Genomic DNA, 22,842 nt, shown 5'->3' with positions numbered 1-22,842 from the left:
AGAGATGTTATTAGTCCTAAGAGAGAGAGATCAGCTGGTCAAATCCAGTGTCCTAGGATGTCAGCCCCAAGTCCCTCCTGCCTTGTATTCTGTAACCTAATAGAGGCACCAAGAAATAGGTAGCGAGACACCATGTTTGACCTCACTTTAGGGGTAAAGGACATAGCCAGCTTAGTTAGTGGTAGGCAATGAAGTAGCTTCCTGGCTAGAGCACTCCTCGCCTGCTGCACAGTCCTAGAATCTCCTGCTTACTTAGCTGTGTGACCCTGGGAGAGTCTTATAACTTCTCTCCACCAGAGTTTATTTAATCTCTGAAATGGGGATAATAATAGTAACTTCCTCATCATAGGGCTGTGATGAGGATCCAGTGGGGTGCTACATAGCGTGCTCCACAGGCCTGTAAGGGTTATCTAAAAGCTTAGTAGCCACAGTCGTAACAACAACAACCCACTTTGAATTTGTCATCCAGGAATTTATCCCACCCCTTTGTGAATTTATTGACATCCTCAGTGTATGTTCCCTCTTAGGAATGAATGCTAAAGGGTTGCTCCCTGTTCTGTGAAGGAGGGGGGCTGTTGGTTTGTGCTAAGTGATAATAACAAGGATTCCCCTTAAACTTAATCCTTTGAGATGTCAGGCCCTTTCTTGCCCTCTACCTAACCTCTTGATTACATGGTTAGTGAAGGTGGTCTGTGTTCCCCGTCTCCATTTCCTTCAGGTTTATGTATGTCTTTTTCCTCTTGGTTGCTGGCATGGAGCCTCTCGGTGGCTGGCCTTGATAAGAGCCCCATTGGCTAGGCCAAGGTCACTCTCAGTAAATAACTGTGAGTTTGTGCCCCCGCTGGAGGTCTCTGCCACCTCCCCGAGGATGCAGCTCAGCATGTGCTGGGTGGGGCTAGGGTCATTGCCATCAGTCTTTTCTCTATAAAAGCAGAAGGCTGTGTGATTTCAAGCATGATCAAGAGGTAGCCTTGTTTTCACCTATGCTTATGGCAGAAAAAGAAACTGAGAATAACATTCCCTGTATTTGCATTGTATTTTACAAGTCTACAGGAAGGTTGGACGTGATTAGACATAAAGCAAGGTGGCGTTTGAGGGCAACTAGCTTAGCTTCATGGCATCCCTCACTTTGGGTTAGCAGTAGGCGAACACTTCTCAGTAGGAGCAGGGACGCTGAAGACAAACAGCGTCTTCCTAGGTGGGAGAGAGCTGCCTGGTTTGGGGGTAAGTGAGCTGTGATCTTTGGGTGGAGGGGAGATGGATGGTTCCCAGGGAGAACCAGGACGGTGCCGTTTTTAAAAAGACTAAAAGCTCAGGATCCGTTTCTGTCCTTTGGCCCAGCTTCAGTCAGCCACCCCTGTATCGGGTCTGTTTCCTAGGGAGGATCCCGGTCTCCGTCCTGTGGAGCATCCAGGCGTTCTCTGCCCACTTGAATACAACTGCCGGAGTTCCTGTTGGCCCAAGGGCTTCCCAAGGCCCCCTGGGGGGAGGCCCGGGGGAATTTGTGTTGCTGCATCAGACGGGCTGAGGGGGGAAGGTCGTGTCACAGCCTCAGCTCCTCACGCTTGAGGCAGGTGGATTCCTTCATGCAGGACCTTCCCTCTCCCTCCCCCTCCCCCTCCCCCTCCCTGCCCCCGTTGGCCCAGCCTGCCTGCCTTCCTTCACAGAAGTGCCTGGATACTTCTAATTCAATTCCTTGGAAGAGTTCATGCCACCAAGTATCGATCCCCTCGTGTTCCTTCCGAAGTTGGACTCAATTACAACTGAATTATCTTGAGGAGACTGTAAACTGTGGAAAGGGAGAGGCTTTGTATGTCTAAGTGAAAACTCCAAATCAAATAAGGGAAGCAGGACTTGACATTCTCTGGCTGCTGTGCTTTGGCTCTGTCATCTAATCAGCCAGAAAAACCCGCTCTCCTGCCCAGCATTGCTTGGAAATTCATTTATGCAGCACGCTAGGCTGGAAGGAGCGCTGCGTGTGAGCTGGAAGGCCTGAGGGTCAGATGGGTGGGCAGCCAAAGAGGCACACCTGCTCTGCTATGTGCTGGGCACCGTGCGAAGCTCTCAGGACGTAAAGAAAGGGAAAAGACGGTCCCTTCTCTCCAGGAACTCGTCCTTTAGTGGGGAAAGCAACACGCGAGCCGCTGTGCAGACATGGGAGGTCATCTCAGGGAAGGCACTAGCATGAAGAGGAATTGGGAAAAGCTTCGTGTACAAAGTGGGGATGCAGCTGAGACTTGAAGGATGCCCGGAACATCAGGAGGCAGGATTAAGGAGGAGAGAGCCTTCCAGGTGTGGGGGACTTCCCCTTTCTGAGCCTCAGTTTCCTCATTTGCAAAATAGGCATGACTATAATTTCATTACCAGATTGTTGTGAGGAATGACATCCTAAAGTGCGCACCGGGTTGTTGTTATTGTCAGTCACAAGTGGTTGGACTGTTGTAGCTCCCCCAAGTTTCATTGCCCAGGAAGGTAGGGTTCTTTCGAAGCCCCAGAAGGATAATCAAAGGCTATGGCTATAACAGAGATTATGAAGAGGGAAGATTTGGGTTCTACGTGCCTAGGTTTGAAATCTGGCCCTGCCACTTACTACCAGGTAGTGAAATTTCACCGCCTCTGGGCCTCAGTTTTCTCTTTTTTTTTTTTTGGTTAGGCGATGGGGTTTTAAATGACTTGCCCAGGGTCACACAGCTAGTAGGTGTTATGTGTCTGAGGCCGGATTTGAACTCGGGTCCTCCTGACTTCAAGGCCAGTTCTCTATCCACTGGGCCTCAGTTTTCTCATCTGTACAATGAAGAAGTTGGGCCCAATAATCCCCAAAGCCCTCTCCTGCTCTAAACCTTATTTTCCTAGGACCCAGAACAGCCAAGCAGGCTCTCCAAGCCAGAGAATTAGCCTTACTTTTCCCAAGGCTGCTGCCTCCATGCTCTCTCCCAGGACTCCTCTCCAGAAGAGGCTTTTGGAGAGTCATTGCAGGAGGCAGAGGGGGTCATCACTTGTCTGACACAGAAAACTTGGGCAGAGGAGGAAAAGGGAGAGCAGGGTTGGGATCTGGAAGACTGGAGGAGCAAGGAAGGCCATTGCTAGCCTACTTTCCTTTTTCGTTAGGAAATGTAAAAGAATTTACAGACCTTTCTGAAGATGTTTCTTCTGCACCTGTTTACTCACCTGTCTGTGACAAATTGAGATTTAACAGTGGCTGGGAAAGATTAGAGAGAAAACTTAGTACTTACTTAATACTACATATTGATTATGGGTAATGACAGTAATGATAATCATGTCTCTACATATAAATGCATACATATGTGACACATATACATGTGTATACATACCTACATATTGGACTGGACCTATGACCTCCCTGGTCTGAGGAACTCTCAGTGAAGAACCCCTTTTCTGGGTGCAGGTTGGTGCCTGCTCTTACAGCATTGCCCGAGGGCCTGGAAGGCTTGACCAACGTGCCCAGGGTCGCACAGCCAGTGCATGTCGGAGGCAGGACTGAAGCCAGGTTTTTCTGCCACCAGTAAGCACTAGGCTAGTGGTCTAAAGTTTGCAAAGTGCTTTACATAATTTCATTAGAACCTCCAAACAAGCTTGTAGGGAATATTACAGGCAGGATTCTCTCCATTTTACAAATGAGGATACTGAGTTTTACAGAGTCTAATTGACTTGCACTTTCTGATCACACAGCTATTAAGTGTCCAAGGCAGGATTTGAACCCAGGCCTGTTGACCTCCAGATGGCCTGTTCTTCCCCACCACACCAGGGGCTGCTTCTCTGAGGGTCACACATTGACCCCTGACCTTAGCGAGTCATCTCACATGTGTGCCCCTTTGGCCAGAATGGAAAGTGATGATTCAGGGCATCTCGTCTCAAGTGCTGGGTACAAGGGCACTTGACGTGCTTTGTCGGAGTGGGAGCTTCATATACAGAGGGCAGGAATTGTGAGCATGGATGTCTTCTTGCTGTCATTCCCGGTGGAAAGCAGCAGACCTTGTAGAATCCAGCCCATTTCCTTTGCCCTCTCTTCCTCTTCCTCCCTGTGGGCTTTAGGGGACTTGTCAGGATGACCATTCATTGCCAGTCAACCATGAAGATTGCTTTTTCAGATGAGAGATGTCCAGGCTCCAGTCCCCCTTCTTCAGAATTTACCTTCCCCCTCACTACCCCTCAAACCCCCAGAGCAAAAGAACAGACAGACAAGATTATCCTGGGGAGATGCAAGTGATTTAATTACCCAGGATGTAATTTCCAGAGCGTTCCCAGGTCCCTTTTCTCTCCAGATCCCCTGGAGAAATTGGAAGCCTGCATGCTCCTCTGATGAGGATGTGGTGATGAATTATTCCCACTCATTTGTTCCATCTCGGTTCCCAGCATGGGGCAGGCCTTCTCAGTGGATCATGAAAACACAAAGCCCTCCTTTGGCCCATCCCTGCAGCTGACAGGCCAGCTCGGCAGTGTATCACCGTGGCCTCTGGGCCTTTGTACGGGATTCAGGTGGACCTCGCGCCCCCGTTCAAACCCCCAGCCTTTGTTGCCTGTCACTGCGGTATGAGCCCCCACCAGCCGGGTCTCCTGCAGATCTCAGAGCGTGGACACCCAGGGAGCAGGCTTCCTTTGATGACTGTCTGAGACCAGCCCTAGGAGAAAAAAGGAGCTTTCATCTCAGGTGCTAGGGGAAGGAAGAGGGAGTCCAGCTGTGTAACCTCTGAGCCTCAGTTTCTTCATCTGCAGAATGGGCAGTAGACTTAGCACAGTGCCTGGCATATGACTCATCATGCTCACAACAACCCTATGACGTCGATATTGCAAGTGTTACCAGAGGAGCTGCTGTCGCTTTGTCAGCATGGGAAACTCTGCCGATAGAGCTACACTTTAGGAGAAACTCTGTCGATGCTCCAGGAAATCTGCCGTCGTGACATGCCCACAGTCCCCCTGCTGCTAAGCGTTAAGAGGCGGGATTTGACCTCCTCAGGCCTTCCTGACTCAGACTGCGAGGATTGTTCTGCCTGTTTTACCTGTAGGCGTATTAGAGAGCGGCCTCAGTCAGGAAGCCCTGCCTGTGTGACTTTGGGCGGGTCACTAGCAACAGAGCCATTATTGATCTGTATCGGTAGAGGTTTCCTCACTGGGAGCTCCTATCCCGATGAAGTTATATGTCTGGGGACACCCCCCCAATACAGATGAGGAAACTGAGGCCCAGAAAATCAAGTAGCAAACAATAATTAAAATAATTGGCTAAAACAGTGGATGGAGTGCTGAACTTGGAGGCAGAAAGACTTGAGTTCAAATCTAGCCTCAGATACTTACTAGCTGTGTGACCTTGGGCAAGTCACTTAACCTTTGTCTACTTCAGTCTCCCTGTCTAGAAAACAGGGGATCATGATAGCACCTACGTCCCAAGTTATTTTGAGGATAAAATGAGATAATAGGTAGTATTGGGCCAGGGTCATTGTGGGGAGGGTGTTGTTTCCGTTCTGTTCCCTCCAGACCATTTAGCTCCAGGATGGGGCCTGGGAGGAGCAGGTGTCCTGGCTCAGCCCTCTCCCCGCCGTTGACCCCCAAGAACAGGGGCTGCCCTGGAGAGGAAGCATTGTAGACGAGCGGAGCTACTGGGTTTGCTTTCTTTTAAGCTCCCCCTTCCCCCTCACACGGAGCCATCTGGAGCAGAAGCATCATGTGCCTGCAGCTTTCAAGTGCTCGGGGTTGGCAGGTAACTGAGGAACAGTGGGAAAGCGGAAGACGGCTCCGTTCCGTTTCATTCACCAGACATGCGATGATGAGGAGGGTAATGACAGCTCCTGTTTATGAAGCACTGCAGCATTTGTGGAGCCCTTCCCCCCCCAGCCACCCAGTCTCATAGCTAGCACGAGGGATCTTATACCCATTTCACAGAGGAAGCACCCGGAACTCAGAAAACACAAGGGTTAGAATTGGTGGGCTCCGCCTCAAGTCTTCCGACTCCTGGTCTGCTTTTACTGTGATGCCTGTGAGGTGGCTGGCTAGGGGCAGATGTGAAGGGTACAAAGAGATGTCCTCAGGTCAAAGTTTGGTAACCGTAGGGGGCAATGCCAGGGAGGTAGGTCACAAAGTAGATGTGGCCTGGTGGGAAGAACACAGGATCTGGGCTCAGTGGAATGGGGCTTGAAGGTCCCCTTTTTGACCTTGGCCAAGGCCCCGGAGCTCATGAGTGATTGGGCAGGAAGCTCCTTCTGAAGAGAAGTAGATGTGTTCAGGACGTTGATACGCTGAGGAGTGTGCAGAGAAGAATGTCTGGCATCACAAGGAATCACCACATAACCTTCCTGAGGCGTTAGAGAAGTTCAGCGGCTCCTTCCAGACTCCCCTGTTGGTATTTAACGTTCTTCATGGATTTGGGGAGGAAAAATTCCTAGCAATCAGAATTGTCCAGTTTGGAGTGGACCGCTTCAGGAGGTAGGGTGTCCCTGCCCAAGCAGAGAGGGTGGACAGTGTGTTTGGGTGTGGCATGGAGGAGGTGGCTGCTGGGACCCCTCCCATTTCGTGACTGTCTGGGTCCACTCTTATTTTCCGGTCCTCCTCATTGCTCACTTGGGGCTGTAGGTCACCTGGCCTCCATGCTGTCTGTCTCCCACCTTAGCGCAGACAAACATTCCCGTGCCTGGACTTCTCTCCCTCCCCTCCATAAGGTCTTTCCTTAACCCTTCGCTACCAGTGGAGTGCGTAGACATCCCCCTCCCACCCCAGTTGCCTCATAGGTTGAATTCTCTGTGTCTGTGTTGTGTTCTTTCCCACAGCAGAACACAAGCCTCTTAAAGTCAGGAATAGTTCCATTTTTGCCTGTGCACAGAAGTAGACACTGACAGAAATAAGGAAGCTTAACCCATAGCAGAGACAACTTAGGGGGAAACCAGAGCCGTCTTCAAACACCTAAAGGGCTGGCCAGGGCAACAGGAATTAGATTTGGTGTGCTTGAAGTTGTGGGGGGAAGTTACAAAGAGGCCTGATACAGGCTTGAAACCTTCCTAAAGCTGAGAGCTGCCCTGGAGGGGACTGGGTGCTTGTCACCAGAAGCATTCAGACAGTGCCTGAGTGGGTGGCATGGCTTAGAGAGGATTCTTGTTCAGATAAAAGTTGGGCTACGTGGTCCCTGAGCATCCTCCTAGCTCCTAGGGGCTGAGAGTCGGTCCAGAGTGGCTAGAATGTAGGAGGACTGGGTTCATGCCCTTTCAGGAGGACTCAGTCAACCTCATGCTAAGAAAGGAGATGCTCAGAAAACGCCAATAATGGGTACACTAAAACATTTGGCTTCAAAATGGAGCAAAGGGTGAGTTTCTGGGATTTATTTTTTTTATCAGTTCCTAATTATTATGTGAGTCAATATTGCAAGAGCTAGCTAACTTGAGATTTTTGTTTGAATGTGTTGGATAGTTAGATAATTGAGATGTTGAGAAGTGGCCATCTTTGTATTTTTATTTCTTTTTTTTTTAACCCCCTGTATTTATTTGGTGATGGGGATGAGGGAGGGAAAGGAAGAAAAATTTCCAACACTGACAATTATATACAATTTAGTGTTCGTTTGTGGTCCATTAATTTTTAATTACTATAAATCACGCCTGACTAATCATATAAACAGCAAAAAAATAAAAATTGATTTTTAACAGTCCCTGCCTGAGTCATAAGCCAGAAGCTGAGCCAACTGCTGACAAGCCCCTCCCATAATCTGCAGGAGTCAGGCCCTCTAATTGAACTCTCCCGTGGGCGCGGCTCTCCCAGGTATCCCCTGTCAGAGAGCAGAGACAGCCAGGAAGAACATTTTGGCATTGGCAGAATTGTTGGTTTGCTTCTGACACCTTCCTCCCTCTCTTTCTATGTGCTTCTCACCACTCTAGAGCTTTTTCTGTGTCCCATTCCTATGGGGTCTGGTGGTCATGATCTCAGCATAGTACAGTGGAAAGAGGGCTACATTCAGGAGTCAGACTTGGGTTCAAGTCCTGGCATTCTCCCTGCCTATGTGACTTTAGGCAAGGGAATGAACTAAAGGTGGTGGAGTAGATGATCTCTAAGGCTCTTTCTGGCTGGGTCTCTGTGATGTCCAGTAGGGCCGTAGTGCTGATAATGCCTTAAGGTATTGATCCCCACCCAGTTGGCATTTACACTTTCATAGGGAACTTTTAGAGGCTGCAAAGCTTAAAACCCTAAAGTAATGACTCTCTCTGGTGGAATCTCACAAACTCCGACCACGCTGGTGGAGAGGTGTTTTGTGGCAGGAGGGCTTTCTGGACACCCCTCAGTTCACGGTGCATCGGTGACTGTCCACTTCACCTGTGAGATTTGTATGTGGTGGTGGTTTGTCCTTTGTTCTCAAAGAGGACCATGACATTAGGAAGGTGATGCCATGACTTGCAAGTGACTTGGACTTAAGTGACCGGAGGGCTGGGCAAGGTCACCAGCCTCACTTTCTCCTCTGCAGCCATCTGGGTCCAGTGGCCAGATGTAGATCAGGACGACTGGAGATGGCCCAGCCACCTATGAGACAATGAAGCCAAGGAAAGTAGATGCAGTGAGTTTCCAGGTTGCCTTCTAATCCCTCCTTCCCTGACAGGTCACGTGAACTTCTTTCACCCTTCCCAACCCCAAACCCTTATAACCAGTGACCCAGACACCCCTGGCTGAGAGTACATGGCTGAGAAAGGGAAATAATGAGAAAAGATATGCCCAGGGGCTGGGCCTCCTGGCCCCATGAGGAGTGGTCCACATGCTCCTCCCCTTCCCCATTCTCTTAGATGTGGCATCACATCTAAGGCCCTATACAGTAGAAACCAAAAGTGAGTCTTTGTGACCTTGCCTCCCCCCCCCCCCCCCCGCCAATAGTGCTTGAAATACCCAATATAAAAGATGTGCCCTGGCCTCGTCTTCAGTGTCTACCCACCATCATCCTCCCCCACCCCTGAATCATTACATCCAACTGACTTTGAGTCGAACCTTACACATAGGCCATGTAGGTGGCTGCCTACATGATAGGATTTCAGGGACATAGACGAGGCTTTCATGCTCCCAAATACCTCTCATCAGTCATTTACACTTTAATGTAAATGAAGGCAGGTTTTGTTCATCAGGGCTTGCCATTAGAGCAAAAAGAAAAAAGGGGGATAGGGGAATGGAGGAGTGTGGGAGGCCGGTGAAGACAAATGTTTCATTTGAAAGTTTTCAGAGGGCCTATCCTGGACCTCCCTGCTATTCATCTCCATTTCAAAGCCCTCTGGCATCTGCCCATAGCAAATGAACTCAGAGGACCCTCCCCACATTGAGCCAGTGGCCCTTGAAAACAAATAATAGACTGTAGGGTCCTGTTTATGAAGTTTCCTTTTGGTGGCCTAGTTTTACTTAGCTCGTAGAGGTGCAGGTTTCGTGTGGACAGACAAAGGTTTAAAGAGGAATTGGAAAGCTTTTTTTTTTTTTGTCCATTTCTCTCATTTTACAGTTGATGAAACTAAACCCAGATAGTAAATGACGGCTAGAATTTGAACCCAGGTTCGCTGACGCCAAATCTAGCATGCATCACACTGCCCCACACTTCTCTTTTCCAAATAGAACCAGGATTGGGAAGGGACTTCCCTTTCCTCACTGTTGATGAAGGGATGGACCCTGCCCTCTTAGTTGGACCCTAGAGTTTGGCTTTGCTGAAGATGGGATTGGGAAGGCTTGTCTTATCTGAGGGAAGTAAAATCTCTTACCTCTCAGTCAGTGACCTCAGCTTCCTATACAGGTGGGCCTGAAGCAGACCACCTCAGAGATTCTCCTCTGGGAGTCTAGAAAGAGAGGGTTGTGGGCAGAGCTTTTGGCTTTTCTTGGTCCCGTAGAGACTTACCAAGTGCCTCTGGCTTGGTCAGATTCTTCTTCCTTGCTGCATGTTTCTTCTTTGTGAGTTTTTGTATTTGTGAGTCCTGGCTTCCCCGATGGAGTGGCAGGTATCTCCTATGCAGAGTGGGGGGAAGGGGGGAGATGGAGGTGGGTTGTGAGCCTTCTGAGAAGTAGTAAGCTCCCTCCCTCTCTCCTAAGTGGCCAGTCCATGAGTCTGCCCACAGGGTCTGCTCACAGGGCAGGTGAGGATGACCTGAGGGGACTATGGACAGTCTACCCAAACTGGCAGGCCCTTGAATCAGGAGGGAAGTGAGGAGAGAAGACTTTTCTTTGTTGCTGTGAGGCAGCGGGGAGAGCATCTCTGGCTGGACCTGTGCCTGGTCCCTGCCTGGGGAACGATTCTCACTCCCCCAAACTTCTTCTCTCAGTTTGAGGTGGGAGGCTGCTTACTCCATGGGGGACCCTCCAGAGCAAAGAGAATTGGAACAGCATAAAGACTGGTCTTGCAATTTCATTGATGTAGGAAACTCCACCCATAGATGAGGAAAAATCCCTCTGCCAGTGCAGGTTGGTATCTTCTCTGCAATGGAGGGTCCTAAATGGTTGCGTAGAATCCTCGGCTGATTTGGCAAAGCCTAAACTTGAACACAGGTCCCCCTGGCTCCAAGGCCAGCTCCCTGTCCGCTGCACCATACTGCCTATTCCAGAGCCAGAGGTCTTAGGCTTAAACACCAGCTCCGCTGCTTACTACCTGTGTGTCACCTTGGGCAAGTCACTTAAATCACTGGGCCTCATCTGTCGAAGGTAAAAGTTGGGCTAGGTGATCGCTAGGGGTCCCCTCCAGCTTGAAGCCTGGAATAGGACCAGGAAGCAGCCCCTGCCTGTACTGACTGCTTGCGTTAGTGACGGGGTGGAGAGGTCTGCCGCTCCTGTCCTTGCCTTGTCCCAGAATGTCCTGGGGACGGTAAACATTTACTAATTTGTCTTGGGCTTGGGGGCAGTTGGAGCCCTGCTGTGGCCCCCTCCTAAAGGCTGCGCAGAGGAGAGAGGCGCCTGGTTGGTCCCTCAGTCCCCGCGACAGGAAGGAGAAGAGCCTGCATCCCAATATAGAGGCCAGATGGAAAAGGAGGGAGCTTTTCTGCTGGATCCCTTAGGGGAGCAGCTTCTCCGGGCTTAATTGCCAGGCCTCATTGACAGGGAACAAGCGTTTATATGGGCATCTGGGTGACACAGCGGATAGAGTGGCAGGCCTGGAGTCACAAAGACTCCACTTCCCGAGTTCAAACATTTAATAACTGTGTGACCCTGGGCAAGTCACTTAACCCTGTTTGCCTCAATTTCTCATCTGTAAAATGAGCCGGAGAAGGAAACTGTCGTATCTTTGCCAAGAAAACCCCAAATGGGGTTACAAATAGTCAGACACGACTGAAAAATGACTAAACAGGCATTAATATAGCTCCCACTATGTGCTGGGCCCTGTGCTAAGCAGCTTTTACAAATATCTTATTTAATCCTCGCAACCACTCTGTGAGGGAGGTGCTATTATCATCCCCATGTTACACCTGAAACAGAGACAAACAAGTTCAGTGGCTTGCCCAGGGTCACAACAGTTAGGAAGTATCTACGGTCAGATTTGAACTCAGGTCTTCCTGACTCCAGACCCAGGCCTCTATCCACTGCACCACCGCCGCCTCGAATGCAGGCATTCTCACTATAGAGACCTCTGGTCAGGCGTGTCCTTTGGTGACAGCCTAGAGCATTTGTGCTCCCAACAGGTGCTGAGCCCCGTGGGAAGCACTCTGACCCACCCCACACCCTCCCGCTCTAAACACTGGCCTTGGCCTGACCGCAGGAGAGGTTTCCAAGGAGGAATCCACACAGCTCCTTCCCTCTGGAAGATCTGCTTCTGTGAGGCAGTGTGAGCAGGATGGGACAGAATTGTGTCCCATTATCATGTGCTGAAATGAGTGGGGCAAGCTGGATGCTCTGAGGAGTCAGGGTGAGGGGCGGGTGAGTGTGGGCGCTGGAACTGAGGAAGGTGGCGCTTAAACCAAATCCTATAGGATGTGGATAGCAGAAAGTCTCTTCCATGGGGTCACAAATCCCCTAACTATTTTCCCACCACGACCCTCCTACCCCAGATCTCTCCCACCCTCCTCGGTCCCAAGGCAAGAGGCTTTCTACCAGCCTCTAGCCTCCTGCAGATCCCATTTTCTAGCTGGAGAGGGTGTTACGGAATTTCAGGAATGTGCCTTAAGCTCAGAAGAAAAAATTCCCAAAATAACTTTTATAAATAACCAAGGGGGTAGGGGACACAAGGAAGGCAGCAACTCCCAGCCCTGCCCACCACCAGCCCCTCTCCCAGCAGCAGAACTGTGAAGGGGGTGAATTTTATCTTCAGAATTCACCCACCCACTGCCCCCATCGGGCCCATTTAAGGGAGGAAAGCATCTAAAACTCACACGGAAGGGGTAGCTCTTAGATGTTTCCATTCCCCCCTCCCCTCCCCATGCAGGGAGCATTTGCATTTTAAAAATTGAGCCTGCAGAAGCCAATGCTTAACCCAAAGGAGGGGAATTGGAGTTAGTAAAATGTATGACAGGCAGATGTGGGAGGGGTTTGGGGTGAAGGGGACTAAACTAGAGCCCCTTTAGAGGTGCCATGGAAGCAGCCTCCACCTCCTTTACACCTCTGCCTTTCACCGAGGCTCAGGCTCAGGCCTGCCTTCTCATTCTCTGGTTCCCAGGAGGAAAAGTCCCAGTTCTGTGGCTGTGGTAGCTCAACACCCCAGTGACTGCCTCAGTGATGGCAGGGGCCTTCATTTCCAGCCAAGTACTTCACCGAAGCAGTGGTCACTGAGTCCTTGAGGTCCAACCTTAATGACCTGGAAATCCTGGCAAAAGCACCTGTTAGGTGCCTACTTCATCTGGGTCTTCAGCTGGATGCTGGGAAATAAAATCCCAGAAGGAAGCTTGTCCTGCCCTCAAAGAATCTACATTCTACTAAGTGAGACTGTATAGATGTGTGCAAGCCTGAACAAAATATATCCAAGGGCTGGGGAAGGAGAAGGGCTCTTACAGCCAGAGGGGTCAGGAAAGGCTGCCTGTAGCAGGTGGCATTGGGACAGTCAGGAAACTGACCGAAGATGGTGGAGAGCTGTGTATGTAAGCAGTGGCTAGAAAGCCACAAGGTTGGGCTGGACCCCAGAGTGAACAGGCCTGGAAAAGGAGGTTGGGGCCGAGTTGTGAAGGGTTTTAATGGCCAAAAAGAGGACTCGATGCTGAAGGCAAAAAGGAGCCATGCTGGGTAGGGAAATGCCTGGTCAGCCCCATCCTTTAAAAGAATCACCTGGGCAGCTGTATGGAGGATGGATGGGAAAGGGGAGACACCTGTGGCAGGAAGTCCAGTGCAGAGACTTTTGTAATAATCTCGCCAGATGATGAAGGCCTGTACCAAGGTTCTGTCAGTAGAGAAAACAAATCAGGTGCAAGAGGAGATGTAGAGGTAGAAACAACAAGATTTGGCAACTAATGAGTTTACAGGACGAGAGACAGCAGGGAATTGAGGATGAGCCAAAGTTGCATGCTTGGCTGACTGGAAGGATGGTTATGCCCTCCAGAAGTTCACAAGAGGGTTGGTTTGGGGAGGGATCAGTTTGAAATGTTCAGTAGGCAGCTAGAGCTGTGTGCCTGGAACCCAGGGGGTACATACAGAGACCCAGGGCATCTACGGAGAGATGCTAAACCCCTGGGAGCTGATGAGATCCCCAAGTGAGAGATTTTAGAGAGAGAAGAAGAGGGGCCGGGACAGAGTCACAGGGACACCCCACCATTATGCTGAGGTGGGATGATGAGCCAGCCAGAGAGAGGTCAGACGGGAAAGGGAGCATGGTCCAGACCATCTGCAGGCTCCAGCCCCAACCCTCCTCCAAGACTTCAGGTGACCTAGCCATCATCTCTTCATCCATCCTGCCCCCATTTTACAGATCTCAAAGTGAAACAGTTTGCTTGAGGTCACACAGAAAATTGAGAGGCCACATTGCCTGGTGGTGAAAGGCTGGATGGACCTGGGTCCAGACTCTTACTAATGCTGTGACTGCGGGCAAGTCACCTGACCTCGGATTTCCTGATCTGTAAACGTGGGATGATGCCAGTAACGTCCCACCTCACAGGATTGTTGTGAGGACCAAAAAAAAAAATCACATAAAGGCATGCCGACCTCACCGTGGAAATGTCAGCCAGCCATGGTTTGGAGCATGGAGAGAAGGGGACAGCGTCCATTTCAGGCCGCCTTTATTGAGCCCCTTTCCCCTGCCCAGCCTGAGCTAGGTCTTCAGAGGGATCCAGGAGGACCGGCTTAGGAAGATAAAATATGAAGGACAACATCCTAAATCACAAAAACCTGCACAATTAAGAACAAAAGGTTTGGTTGGTCGCTGCTCTGAGTGCTACAGGAGAGGAATGAATGAACAAAAAAAGCATTTCTTCAGTGCTTACTGGGTGAGGGAAGGCTCCAGGAGCACCTTTGGAGCTGGAGCAGTCTGCAGTCTGGGGGTGGGGGGGGGCTTTCCAGAATGGGGAGGACCAGGGCTAAGCCTTGAAGGATGTAAGTACATATGGACATCCATGAGGAGGAGAGGGAGGAATGAGGACAAAGACAGTGCTTCCTTCTGTACCCCCCATTCTGTTCTCTCTTGTTCCCACATTCCTTTCACCCCCTACCCTGACACATACACCATGACCACCACTTTCACATGTTGGGAAAGCAAGGTGGGCCCTTGCCCCAAGGTCTTAGAGCTAACTACTTGGCAGCAAAATCGAAAAGAGAACCCAAATCTCTTCTCGGAGTATAGTGTTCCTTCCACCAAATTGCCACGTAGACTCTGTGTCTGTGTGCCCAGTCCTCCACCCTCCCCTACATGGAGTAGAAGGAAGGGGGCTGTGCCCCAAATAGAATTTGTCAGAGGAGTGCTACCCAGGCCAGCCCAATTCAGATCTGTGCTGGGTTGGATTGGATTGATGGATTTACATTAAACATTCTTCTCTTCAGCTAAAGACTGTCCCTCTGACCCAACCCAAGCCCATCCTGAATTCCAGCCAAGCTTGGGGTAGGAAGGAGAGCAGACGAGGAAAGGGCTATAGAGAAGGTGTCATCCCACTCGGGGGAGGGGAATGTGAGGAAGCTGATGTCTTCCCAGCAGCCTGGCCCATCTGTCAGGTGGCGATGTTTTGAGATCAGGAGCAGGTGGCCCCAGATCCAGTTACAAGCCCTCTGTTCCCTCAGGGGCCTCAGCCTGACCCCAGCAGCAGTATCTCCTTACAGCTGTGAGGTCACCCTCTTAGGGGGAGGGGTCGGTGAGGATGACCTAATCCACCCCGAGCCCCCTAGGGAAGGTTGAGTGAGGCCTTGCTCAGCAAAGACTTGCTGAATTCTTGATCGCCAGGTCACCTGAGACTTCAGTGGGTCACAGAATCTTAAAGGTGGGACCTTGAGAAAGGATGTTAGTAAGCATTTCTTAGCTCAGCCTTTCTGTCACAGTGTGCATGAAACCTTGAGGGGATTGTTGGCCCTGGACATTCTGAACTGGACTCTGGGCACGGCTTTCTGTGGTGTCATGACCCATAGGCCTCTTTCCAGTTTGTTCACTCAAAATGGGACTGCTCATCCAGGACCAACAGGAAGATTTTTAGACAGATTTTGAAATGTACCTTCGGGAGCCTTTCCAAGGACTGCCAAGAGCTCCATCCTTCACTCTCTGCTAATTGGCTGTGTTCATAAGACCTCAGAAGGCTTTATGAAATTATGCTTATGTATCTCCCTGACAGGTCTCCATAGCAACAGAGGAGCCAAACTCCAGCTTTGGGAAATGGGGAGAGTGGGGGAGGGGAGGGAAGAAGGGGGTGAAATGTTCCAGCTAAAAATGTACATTGCCCATCAGTGGGCGGCCACCAGAAGAATTTTCTCTCTGGGTGAATTGAAGGCAGCTTCCTTCCAGTGACTTACATGCATGCATGGATGGCATGCTTTATAACATTTGCAGATGATACAAAACTAGGAGGGATTGCTAATACATTCCATGACAGTGTCAGGCTCCATCTGAAAAGAGGAAATTTAGTGGGGACAAATGTGAAGTCTTAAACTTAGGTTCAAAAAATCAACCTCCCAGCAGTGGGGATGGGAGGAGGACCTTGGCTAGGCAGCAGACCTATGAAAGGTCTAGGAGTTTAGTGAACCAAAAGCCCAATGTGGGTCAACAGTGTGATTAGCCAGAAAGGTGCTGATTCCATCGTAGGCAGCATTGAGAGACATTATGTATGTGCAGGGCTAGTCAGGCAGTGGTCTCCATATGCTCTACCCTGGTTTGACTGTATCTGCAGTCTTCTGCTTAGGGAGGTTATTGATAGAAAGGAAAAGGGGGGGAGGGGGATGAAGGGACCTTGAAAGGATGCCACATGAGGACTGTTGAAAGACCAGAAGCCATTTCATCTTAGAGGGGAGGATTTAAGGGGCAAGGCATGAGAGACAGTGTCAATGTGGGATGATGGAGAAAGTGCTGGCCTGGGGATCAGGAAAACCAAGGGTCAAATCCCACCTTGGATACTTACGAACTCTGTGACCTTGACCTTGGTAATAACCTCTTGAGCCTTGGTTTCCTCATGCAAAATGGAGATGATGATATTTAAGGTTCCTATCTTAAAAGGTCATTATGAGGATATAGTGGGATCATGCATTTTTACATAGACAAACCTAAAATGTTTGTGGTGGTGACAGTGATGACGATGATAGGAGGTCTTCAGATACTCAAATGGTTGTCATGTGTACTTGTCTTCTTGGCCCCATAGTGGGCAGAACAAGGAACAACAGATGGGAGTGACCAACTTGGGCCTGACATAAGGGACACTTGTATAAAATTAGAGCTATACAAGAGTGGAATGAGCTGGCCCGGGAGGTGGGGGGTTCCCCTTCATTAGAGGTGCTCAGGCAAAAAAAATGACCATTTCTCAAGTATGTAAGGGATCTAAGAAGGGATTCCTGTTCAGGTCATTTTTGTACTCTAAGATTCCCTGTTTCTGTCCAGGAAGTCAGCACCGTCACAGAGAGCAAGCAAAATTTAGGACGCTCTCTAAGGCCCTTTCCAGTTCATGATTCATAGGTCTTCCTGCCCCAGGGACACAAACCTGAACTGAACCTACAGATGAAGTCAGGGCTTCTCAGCCTTTCTGTGTGTCATGGACCACTTTGGCAAGAGTATAGTGAAGCCTCTCAGAACCATGTTTTTAGGTGCATAAAATGTGTAGGATTACAAAGGAAACCAGTGTTACTGAAATTTGGTTATCAAAAAAATTTTTTTTAAAAACAAGTTCACCGGCCCCTGCCAGAATTTCATGCACTATAGGATTCAATTCAACAAATACTTATCAACCTACTATATGTAAGACACTGTGCTAGGCACTGGTGATCAGAGAAAGACAGCCCACAAGCGTGAAGTACAGTGTGGCAGATAAGGTGCTGGGGGCTGGGGATACAAGGACAAAGAATGAAGGAGTCCCTACTGAAGGAGCTTGCTAAAGGGAGAGATGAGGAGTACATATGTAATTATGTACAGAAATAACATAAAGAGAACAAATACTGATAAATACAAGGTTGTTAATCACTAAGCAGTTGGTGGGGGGAGAGCACTAGCAATTCACATAGAAAATGGTACCTGAGCTATTGCATCTTGAAGGAAGAGTGAGATTCCATGAGGCAGAAGTGAATTCCAGGCAGGGAGATGACAGCAAGGGTCTGGAGGCAGGAGCAGCCCTATGGAGGATGAAGTGAAGCAAGGAAAGAGAGTTGGCAAAGGGAAGCAATCAGTACTCTCTTGGTCAGAGGCGATGAGGGCCTGAACTGAAATGGGAGCTGGGACCTCGGGGACAGGCGGAAGTGGTCGTGCCTTTGACAGAAACAGGAAAGAGTGAAAGACGTGGGTGGGTTTAAGAAAAGTATGGATTGTTGTTTGGAGAACACCAACTTTGAAAGTCTAAATAGCGAGTGGTGGTTCCCTTAGAATGTGAGCTCCCTGAGGGCATGGTGATGGAAGATCTCAGCTCTGAGAGGAGGCCTGAGAGTCCTTGGCATAGAATTGATAAATTCATGGATGCTGATGAGGCCAGCCAGAGAGAAGAGCAGGAAGCCTAGGACAAAGTCTGGGAGAGAGTACGCATGCATGCGCACACACACATGCACACGCACACAGCGAAGGCACCTGAGAAGGAGTGGTTAGTCAGAGAGGAGGGGACCAGAAGACAGAGTGCTGTCACAGAAGCCCAGAGAGGGGATCATGAACAGTGTTCACTGTACCATGTAGGTCAAGAAGGATGAGGACTGAAAAAAGACCATTCAGTTTAGCAAAAACAAAATATCCCTGCCCTCAGAAAGCTTACGTTCTACAGGGACGAGGGGGCGCTGTGTGTGCAAAGAGGGTTCTAACATATGCACTAATTCACGTCAGGAGCTTGATGAGGGAAAGAACACTAATGACTGGGAAGGTCACGGCTAACACTTGTGTTATCTCATTTGATCCTCACAACATCCTTGTAAGGGAGGTGCTGTTATCTCCATGGGGAATGGAGAGGATGAGGAAACTGAGGTTGACAGAACGTCAGTGACTTGCCAGGCTTCACCCAGCTAGTAAGTGTCAAAGGTAGCACTTGGGTCTCCCAGTGCTCTGACTGGTCAGTGCCCCACCCCACTGCCTAAGATTCCCAGAATCTTCACCTGAGCTGAGCCTAGAAAGAAGGTGAGGATTTTGAAAGGTGAAGCTGCAGGAAAAATGCATTCCAGGTGTGAGGGAGGACAGCTTATGCAAAGACAAGGAGGAAGGAGGAAAAATATCGGGCTCCGGAAATAACTTGTGTTCTAGTCGGCTAGAGTGGAGGTTGTGTGCTAAGCCAGGAGCAGGGCTCTATTTTGAGGCCGGGGAGCTCTTCCTAAAGTCCTAGGGTCCCTAACTGCCTCTGCATCACAGTGTTGTGTGTTTGCTTCACAGGGTCTCATGCTCAGCAGACTGGGTCGGCAGGACCTGGCCCAGAAGGTGCTGAGAGATGCCATCCAGGTCCAGAGCACCAGTCATGAGGCGTGGAAGACCCTGGGTGAAGTCCTGCAGGCCCAGGGCAATAATGAAGCTGCCGTGGAGTGTTTCCTCACCGCCCTTGACCTGGAGGCCAGCAGTCCTGTGGTACCCTTCACCGTCATCCCCCGGGTGCTCTGATTCTACCCAAGCACCGAAGGGCTCCGTGCTAACGTAGCTGTACCCATGAGAGCCCAAGCCCTGGCTGCAGATGGGCAAGGAGAATATAGCCTTAAGGAACATCACTCTCCCTGTCTCCCCATGTCTGCTGGGTGCTGCTCACTGATAGCTAAGCTGGAAATATTTGTATCCAAAGCAAATTTCTTGCACCTTTGGATTCCAAGGGAAAAGATTAGTTTTAGCCTAACATTTGTAGGAGAGAAAGGCTGTGGTTGGGGGCGAGGGCAAGAGGTGTCTGTATTCAAAGTGTGTGCATGCACATGTGTGTGCTGGGAATGTATGTCTATGTATTCGGTGGGAGTGTATGTGTATTGTGTGTCTGTACTGAGTGTGTGTATGTATCCGTGTATAGAAGTCCTTGGCACCATCTTCCCCCTTCTTCTCCCTCCCCCAGGAATCCATCCCAAACAGTCACGGTACATTGATTTCCAACTCAGTAGCAAAAGCATTTTTTTTAGTTCCAAAGTTCAGCTTTCTTCCTTTTCTAAAATGGGAGAAGACCAAAGATATATATCCCAGGAGACCTCTTTGGTTGAAAGGGAAGATGATTTTTTTCTATTTTTCCTGCCTTTGAGAGCCTGGTGGGGGAGATCTCTGCCATGGTTCCTGATGCTGCTGAAGGGTCTGGCTCCATCAGACCTTAGGAGATACTAGTATTCTTCATCCTTGGCCCCTCACTTGCCGCAACCTGCTGCAATTCCTAGTCAGTAGTGGGAAAGGAAGATATTAGGAGGAGTGTTCAGACCTTTCAATCCACGCAGGTTTGTGTAGGTTGGACTATCTCAGAGGCAGTGAGCATCAGAAGTATTCTCTTTTCTAAATGCTGGGTTTAAATAATTTTGTACTGTTTTCCCCCATGTTTGTCTTGGGGTCCAAGAGGTGTTTACACTCTCTCCTTCTGCCATGGGTGGGGGCCATGGTAGATGGTTTTTTTCCCTAATACTTTGTAATGGAACTGGGCATCTTTTCCTGGGCCAGATCCCTGCCATGTTGCCTCTAAAATGAGTCTGCCCCTCACTGATTAGAAAATGGGAAGAGAATTAGAAATTGGAGCCCTTTGGGACTTAAAACTACTCAGATTTCCTCCTTCTGTCCCATTTGGATTACAGTAGATGAAGTGGACAGTGTTTCATTCTTCCTCCTATTCCTAAGAGATGTTCTTGGGTGAAATCTTCAGCTGCACAATCATATTTTAGATATTTGGTGTCCTTAATATTTGGTATCATATACGCACTTAACCCAAGGGCCCTACCAGAGATACCATTCATCCCATGCCCTGCTGCTCAGATGGGATGTCTTCTTCCTGGAAGCCTTCCTTAGCCTGAATTGTATCCCTTGCCCCCAAAATCACGGTTGTTGGACCTACAGAGAGAGGCTGAGCCCACTGCACAAATCCCATAGCAGGGCCAGGCCTTTATCTAAGCTAAGGATTATATCCCTAGGCAGGTCAGAAAATATGGAACACGAGGTTGAGGACCCCCAAGCAGAGGGAGTAGGGGTGTCCTACCCAATGAGAAGGAGAGAGCTGGACCTTTTGAGATGATACCTTTCCCCTTCCCTCCCTCACCCACCTGTGGTCTGGCTCGAAGCACCAACCCACACCTGACCCTGTCCCCCATCCTGGGCCTACTCATTGTCCACGGGCAATTTCTTTGGCTGAAGACTTTTTCAGGCAACCTAAGCCCCATTCTGTAGGGCCAGGCATTTTCCCATGTATTCCTGAATTAACCCAACGACATCCCCTGCCCATGGCCAGTGCTGGTGTTGATAGAATCATTCCAGGGTGCCTGAAGAGATCTAAGCCACTCCCCACAAGAAGGGGGGGGCTCCCTAAACCATGTCCCCAGACTTAAGCTGTATGAGCTTTCTCTGGGGAAGCAGTGCCTTAATGTACATAGAGGATTCCCTTGTTTATCATAAGCCAGGTACTTAGGAGACTGGGAGGGGAAGAGTTTTTGGAGGTCAGTGGGGGGACATTATTGGATGTCTTCCTGGCCAGCTAAGCCAGCCCTGGGGTGAGGACAGCCCAGGACCTGCTTCAATCCCAGCCAAGCCCTTGCATCAGATACTGCTACAGATACAACTCTCCAAGAGGTTGTCAGCCGGCTGCCTCTGGCCCAAGGCTCTGCTCACCTTGAGCATCACTGTTGATTAGAGGCCACTCACCCACACACCCCACCAACCTCAGCAGCCAGCAAGACCCAGACTTCGCCTGAGTGAGGAGAATTTCACTAAGTTCACTTTCTGTAAGCACCAGGAGGGGAGGGAGAGGGAATTTTTTTTTTTTAAATCAGAGGTATAGCTTCTCTCCTTGGTAATGAAAACCATAGGGAGCCTTGAGGTTTTCCAGCCCAGCTCTCCCTTTCCTACCTTCTCCTCTCCCCTGCCAAAGCACCAGGAGCAGAAATGTTATGGGATGAGCCTCTCTAGGGGTACGGGTAATCACTGAGCAATAAACCCCATCAGAGGCTCTGCCATTTCCTGCCCAGGAGATACTGGGACACTTTTCATAGGGGAAGAAGTCATGAAATCTTTTTGGACCCCTGATCCTGTCCAGAGGTAAGAGACACAGAGACCTCTCAGGGCAGGTCATTATTTTGACTTTCAGGTTGGCCTTGGTTAAAAGCTCCCTGGTCCACTTCCCTACATGCAGACATACATATGTACATGTATACATATATATGTGTATATATATATATATGAAATAGAGATCTATTTTTGTTCTTGGAATTCTATTGTTTAAAAAAAAAAAAGGAAAAAATGTACTACTGATTTACCTTGGGTTTTCCAAAGAGATGCTGATAATTGTATGATGGTATTAAATAGAAAAGCACCAAAATCTCGTCGTGCATTTTCATTTGACAGGTCTTTAATTGGGCAGCTGGAGGTGGCCTTTGCCAAGTCACTTACAGGCTTTCACAAAATAAATAAACCCCTTGGAGAGGGGAAGAGGTTCTGTTTTGATGAAGCCAGCAGCTGCTTTCAGTGAAGTCTTCTCTGGGTGTGGACAGCGCCCACCCCTATAACAGAGACATACATGCAGTCAATCTCTTTGGGACCCTGACATGATAAAACAACGTGACATTGTAATATAATATGAAATTGAGTGAAGATGGGGAGAGAGCAAGAAAGGAGGGGGTGGGTAGGCTGGGGAAAACTACAGAGAAGGTAATGACTTGAATTGGAGTTTGAATTGGGGAGGGAAGGGCACAGGGTCTGGGAAGCATGATTCCATGTGTGGGGTGGTAGAAATGAACATGGTTTGGTTTGGTATAGGTGATAACAGGCTGGCTGAGAGAATGAGACATCTGTCTACAAAGTGGCCCTCTTGGTCCCTGAAAATATGAGTGTGTGAACATTTGTTTTGCCTACATTTGGGATCAATTCAGCAAGTATTTATGTGCCTACCATGGGCCACACCCTGTGCTAGAGCCTTGAAGATGTAAAGAATTATGACAACAGCACCTGCCCTTGAGCTCACATTCTGCAGGGAGGATGCAACATATACATAGTTGAGTCTGGCCTCAGACCAAATACTCGACACTTACTAGCTGTGTGACCCTGGGCAAGTCACTTAACCCCAATTCCCTAAAAAAATAAAAATAAAATCCCATTTAAAAAAAGGGGAGGGGGGGCAGGTAGGTGGTACAGTGGATAGAGCACTGGCCCTGAAGTCAGGAGTACCTGAGTTCAAATCCGGCCTCAGA

The 22,842-nt window shown here is 49.4% G+C and overlaps 1 protein-coding gene across 1 annotated transcript in view; it reads left to right on the top strand.

Moving 5' to 3' along the window:
- TTC7A (tetratricopeptide repeat domain 7A) overlaps nt 1–21,974 on the top strand; it is a 202,809-nt gene extending 180,835 nt beyond the window's left edge. Inside the window, exon 20 of the mRNA XM_027865179.1 lies at nt 18,875–21,974. Within this exon, the coding sequence (XP_027720980.1) occupies nt 18,875–19,096 (222 nt within the window). The 3' untranslated portion in view covers nt 19,097–21,974. The remainder of the gene's footprint in view (nt 1–18,874) is intronic.
- Nucleotides 21,975–22,842: the final 868 nt, after the last annotated feature.

Source organism: Vombatus ursinus, unplaced genomic scaffold (assembly GCF_900497805.2).
Source record: "Vombatus ursinus unplaced genomic scaffold, bare-nosed wombat genome assembly UNPS02014778.1, whole genome shotgun sequence".
NCBI classification, from domain to species: domain Eukaryota; kingdom Metazoa; phylum Chordata; class Mammalia; order Diprotodontia; family Vombatidae; genus Vombatus; species Vombatus ursinus.
Note: the sequence above shows the minus strand (reverse complement) of the source record. Positions and strands in the feature narration are given on the sequence as shown.